Genomic DNA, 5,735 nt, shown 5'->3' on the forward strand with positions numbered 1-5,735 from the left:
GGGGGGGGGGGGGGATACTTTGATCTATGTGAGGGGTAATAAATACCTGGAAGTAACGCATTACTCTGCAAGAATGTACTTAACATGTACATGTATATATTTAATGCTAGGACTACTTTAAGTGTGAGTGCCTACTTGCTGTATAACTAAAGTTATGTTTTCTTTCAGGCACAACAGGGACTCCCACTGCCAACACGGCAACTGTGATATCTACTGCACCTCCAGTATCGTCTACCCTAACCTCCCCGTCACTGACCCCTTCACCATCCGCCTCTGCGGCAGCTCCCGAAGCATCCAGTGCTAGCGAAACTAGTACAACGCACACCACCTCCACTCCACTCACTTCTCCCTTGACCGCCGGCCAAGTGATGGTGACGGCTTCGGGAATCCACACGGCAGCTGCCACAGCACTACAGGCAGCAGCGCAACTGCCCTCCAATGCAAGCCTCGCTGCCATGGCCGCTGCAGCGGGGCTGAACCCTGGGCTGATGGCACCATCTCAGTTTGCCGCTGGGTGAGGATCTGCTTTGCGCTCCCGATACAGATTGTTTTGTAACAGTTTCTGCCAAAAGATGTAAATTGTATAATTCTCCATTCAAGTTGCCAAGTTTCTGCACAACGTGGGAATCGTTACAGAGTTACCTAGTTAGGTTAACGAGAACGTATGATAAATGGGTCATGGTGAGAATAGACTAAAGGAATAAAACAAAACACACACTTTGCATCCCCAGAACCACAAACTCAAAACTGATTGGGAGGAAGACAAAATAATCCCTTACAAAGCCTGGTCCAATTTTCTCAAGCAGAAAAAATGTCCTTCTTTATCCTCAGTTGCTCTCTGATGATTACCTAGGTCATACCTCTACATTGTTATTCAGGCACTGGGAGAAAAGCCTTGCATAAGCTCTAAATTACTACTTGGACCTTACACAGGGCTTAGGACTCTCTGTCTGCCCATACATAACGGCTCAGGCCAGTCACCATGCAATAGTACTGCCACATGGGAGGAAGGGAAGTGAGTTGCATGCTTCCCTATATCCTGAAGTATTTCTCTTTGTTTTGAGTAATGGGGGAGCAGAGGGGAGGCGAGCACTACTGTGGAGGGGGGAAGTTTAGACAGTACTTCGTGTGCAAAAACCTTCATTAAATATTACTGAATAACAACAAAGGCTATAAATCCATCTTTCCTGCACCAAATGCTTTTGTAAACCCAAATATTGCCTTGTTAAAATAGCAAGGGATTATTTGGATGTCATCCTCATTGCACACAGCCTGTGCAGAGGTCAGAGCTGTGGGAGGGGACCAGTAGGCTACCTGCAGAAAACTACAGCAGGGGGCGGAGACGAGACCAGTCACCTCATACAAGGAGATAGAGCAGCTGTGACCTGTCTTTATTACAGGAGGGGGCGGAGACAAGACCAGTCACCCTGCACAAGGAGAGAGAGCAGCAGTGACCGGTCTTTATTACAGGAGGGGGGCGGAGACAAGACCAGTTACCATATACAATGAGAGAGAGCAGCAGTCAGCAGTCTTTATTACAGGAGGGGGCGGAGACAAGACCAGTCACCACATACAAGGAGACAGAGCAACAGTGAACGGTCTTTATTACAGGAAGCTTCTGCACAGAGGCAAAGTGCATATGTTGTTTCATGATGGATGACTGCACATATCTAGGAGAATTACATAAAGGTAGACCAAGAATGATATCGGAGTTCACAGGCCTCTTGTATTTGCACAATATTTGGTTATCCCCGAGTTGTCTTTTGAAGTGAACTTGCTGCTTTGCCCTGCATAGGCAAAACACAGGTTCACTTTAAGCTATTGCTTGGCAAACCCGTGTCCTAGTAGGAGGCTTGTTTGCCAAATCGAAATTCAGAAAGTTTTTGTGGGCCTTTTGCGTATTTGTATTATTTGGTATTGTATTAGCTGACTGTATTTCTGAACACTGCAGTTTTTATCTTTTCTTTGCAGAGGTGCCTTATTTAGTCTGAACCCAGGGGCACTGGGGGGCGCGCTCAGCCCTGCTCTGATGAGTAACAGCACTCTGGCGACAATACAAGGTAAGTCACATTACCCTTGGCTCACCTTCCGTTCCTTTATGCTGCCCGCCATTGCTTCTTGTTCAGTGTGAATGCATGAAAGTGGAGCTATACTCATGTGTTAATTCAATGTTAAAGCTGTACTCCGGCCTTCTCTTCAGTCTTGCACCGTTGTACCGGCTCCTCTCCTGGACGGAAATGGCTTCCTCTGATTTCTCTGCACACTGCGAGCTCCTGCCTTAACCACATTGCCCATGATCCATTTTTAGGGTGGCCACTCACCAATCCCAAGCACTGTGATGCAGGGACATGCCTAGCACTATGCAAGGTCTGACTTTGAATGGGTTTATTTGGACACTGCAGTAGGATTTGGGGCTGTGCCGTAAAGTTAAGAGTAGTCACCTTTATGTGTTTGCTCTCCACTGTATTTTTTAAACTTGGGGCAGGTTTAACTTAACATATGAGTATAGGTTCACTTGATGATCAAAAATAATCCATAGCCAAACCAATTTAACTTAACTGGCTTTTAGAGGGAGCATTATTTACCCCCTAAAGTTTATGTAAACTAGGGATGCACCGATACCGACACTAGTATGGGGGCCGAGTATTTGCAAATGCTCCGATGCCTAGCCTGATACTTGAGCTTCTGGTATCGGGAAGCCAGGCAGCGAGTCATTACACGTTGCCCGCCTTCCTGATTGGCCCGAGAAGCCGGCTCCATGCGGTGACCAGGGAGCATGGAGCCGAATTCCCAGCCAATCAGGAAGCCGGGCAGCATGTAATGACTCACTGCCTGGCTTCCTGATTGGTCGGGAAGCTGGCCTAGCAGGAAGCCGAACGGCGAGTCATTACACGCTGATTGGCCAGAAAGCCGGCTTCATGCTCCCTCGTCACCTGGTGATGTGGAAGCATGGAGATGGCTTCCCTGCTAATCGGGAAGCCGGGTGGCAAGTCTTTACAGAAAGCCGGCTTCATGCTCCCTCGTCACCTGGTGATGTGGAAGCATGGAGATGGCTTCCCTGCTAATCGGGAAGCCGGGTGGCAAGTCTTTACAGAAAGCCGGCTTCATGCTCCCTCGTCACCTGGTGACAAGGGAGTATGGAGCTGGCTTCCCGGCCAATTAGGAAGCTGGGCGCCACGTCATTACACAGTGCCCGGCTTCCTGATTGGCCAGAAATGATGGCTTCCCTGCTAATCAGGAAGCCAGGTGGGGAGTCATTAAACGCCGCTTGGCTTCCTTAATGGGACTTCCGGTTTTGGTATTCGGTATAAGCGGGTTCCGAACAGAAAATATCAGTACTCGATACTGACAAACCGGTATCAGTGCATTCCTAATGTAAACGCTGTTTGGACCCTTTTGGTCTGGTAAAAATATAATTAAAAATGCTGTGTTATATCTTTTCAATGAGTGCAAACAATACCAATTCATGCTGCTAGAAATCCAGTGAGCCCCTTTCTTCCTGTGCACTGTGCCTGGTTATCAGCTCTGTGGACTAAAGCTGGCCCTACCCTAGTAGATTTCCGAAAGAAAGATCTTTCTTTACCACCCGATAATGCCATCACAGACTTGACAAATCTCAAACAAATTTATTTTTTATTTTTTTAATATTCGATTTTGGAATGAATGGAGTTTTACGAACGAAAACCACATTCACTGTTAGAATTTTATTCCTTCGAGAAACATTTTCTATCCCGCTCCTTTGACTTTGGTCGAAATCGATGATCGATTTGACCCCATCAACTAATAGAAAGTCGAATGAAAGATCTTTCGTACGAAAGTTCTTTCGAAAATCTACTAGTGTATGGCCACCTTAAGAATATGTCTTCCCCCCATGTGTGGAGAAGAGGTAGAGGTGGGGGATCTTCTATAGACCTAACACATTTCCTGTCCTAGGCTGCTCCTTCATAGATACAGTACGGTGATTGAGCGTTGTCACCCTGGGACAGGACGTGTGTTACTGGTAGGATCGCCAGGTAGAAATAAAGGGAAGAAAAGCCTGAAAAAAGTAAGCTAGAAATGCAGCCGCCCCATCTAAGGACCAGTAAGCTGCCATATATAAAATGTTTGTCCTTGGCTTTAGATGCGCTCTATTATATTCTTGTTTAGATTATGAAAATCTTTGAGGATAAGGATGTTACTTTTCCAGGACCATTCAAACATCTTTCTAGATATGTTCACATACGGCATTAGTCCCCAGAAAGTATTGGCAACTGTCATCTGTAGACAGGCTCCGGGACAGTAAGGGTAGCGTTGTGTGGTCATATCAATTATCAGTCCCCAAAGAATAAAACACACTGGTGGTAAAGCTGTATGAGGTTAAAGTGGACCTTCCACTGAAATACAATATCTGCTTACGTGGCAGACCCACTGCTGCCAAAACGCTGCATTATGGGCAAAAAAAAACAAAAAACAATTTGTAAAAATTTTACGTATCATACTTCAAAGGTTTTGGAAGGCTCTTGTACAGTGCAGTAGCGTCCTCTCGCGAGAATTGGGGTCCTGAGCTTTCCCAAGATCCCGCTATACAGCAACAGCAAGTGGCCGGATCCTGGGAGTATGGTGAGTATTTTAACCTTATTTTTTTATCATTTTGGGGGGGTTTTTTATTTCCATATTGCAGTGTTTTGTAATCAGGGGGTGAGGGCAGCCACATATGCGGACCTTGCATTTTGGTACAAGGTCCGCTTTAATACTAAAACCAAAGGTAGGATTCCTCTAGCTACAAATCTCTCAAGCAATAGCTAACACAGGGGGACATGTATATTCTCTGTGTGGCAGTGCTGGTGCTTGATGGTTGGCCCAGCAATGTCACATGGAGTGAGTCACTTGTTCCTCTATACTGGGAACTACCAGGTAGTACTAGAGGTGCCAATATAATTTGGTGGTTAAAGGAAGGGTCAGTTGGTGTTTCTGAGATGTGTAGGCCAGCAAACCTGGTCCTTAGCCCTTCTTGTATTTTTTTTAATATAACCCCAAAAAGAGCCCTCTCCCTTAAACCCTCTGCACCCCACAGAATGTTAAAACCAATCTCCTGTCCTTTCTTTGTACACCTTCTCCACTAATTTTTTGTTTTTCTTTCACTTCTTTCTTCCCTAGCTCTGGCATCTGGTGGATCTCTTCCAATAACGTCACTGGATGCTTCCGGGAACTTGGGGAACTTGGTTTTTGCCAACGCAGGGGGAACTCCTAACATTGTGACTGCTCCCTTATTCCTCAACCCTCAGAACCTCTCCCTTTTCACCAGCAGCCCGGTTAGCCTGGTCTCCGGCGCGTCCGCAGGGGCTGCCACACCCATCACAAGCCTTCACGCCACCTCCTCCTCAATCGACGCCATCCAGAACTCTCTCTTTACAGTGGCCTCTGCCAGCGGACCAGCTTCCACCACCACCACATCCGGCTCCAAAGCACAGTGAGCTGAGTCGGTGCGATCACGTCTGCTTTTTTTTTCGGCTAGTGATCAAACGTGTGAGAAAAAAACAAACAATGTGGTCTGCTCCCGCTCAAATGAAATAAATTTTTGCGGGGGAGAGGGAAGAAAAAAAAAAAGACGAGAACAAATAACGGACATTTTGCCTAATTTTATAATAAACATTCTCTTTTCAGGATGACCACTGATCAGAGAACTTTCTAACCAAAAATGTAAAAAACTGAAAAAAATGTACAAAAAAAATTCACAAAAAAGTGGAAGGACTACT

The 5,735-nt window shown here is 46.1% G+C and overlaps 1 protein-coding gene across 3 annotated transcripts in view; it reads left to right on the forward strand.

Moving 5' to 3' along the window:
- Positions 1–5,511, forward strand: part of POU2F1 (POU class 2 homeobox 1) — a 61,703-nt gene extending 56,192 nt beyond the window's left edge. For all 3 annotated transcript variants that reach the window (XM_018572265.1, XM_018572264.1, XM_018572266.1), the window contains 3 exons: positions 169–514; positions 1,972–2,060; positions 5,137–5,511. In XM_018572265.1, the coding sequence (XP_018427767.1) occupies positions 169–514; positions 1,972–2,060; positions 5,137–5,453 (752 nt within the window). In that variant the 3' untranslated portion in view covers positions 5,454–5,511. The remainder of the gene's footprint in view (positions 1–168; positions 515–1,971; positions 2,061–5,136) is intronic.
- Positions 5,512–5,735: the final 224 nt, after the last annotated feature.

This window comes from Nanorana parkeri, unplaced genomic scaffold (genome assembly GCF_000935625.1).
Source record: "Nanorana parkeri isolate BGI_ZX_2015 unplaced genomic scaffold, ASM93562v1 scaffold1983, whole genome shotgun sequence".
Taxonomy (NCBI): Eukaryota; Metazoa; Chordata; class Amphibia; order Anura; family Dicroglossidae; genus Nanorana; species Nanorana parkeri.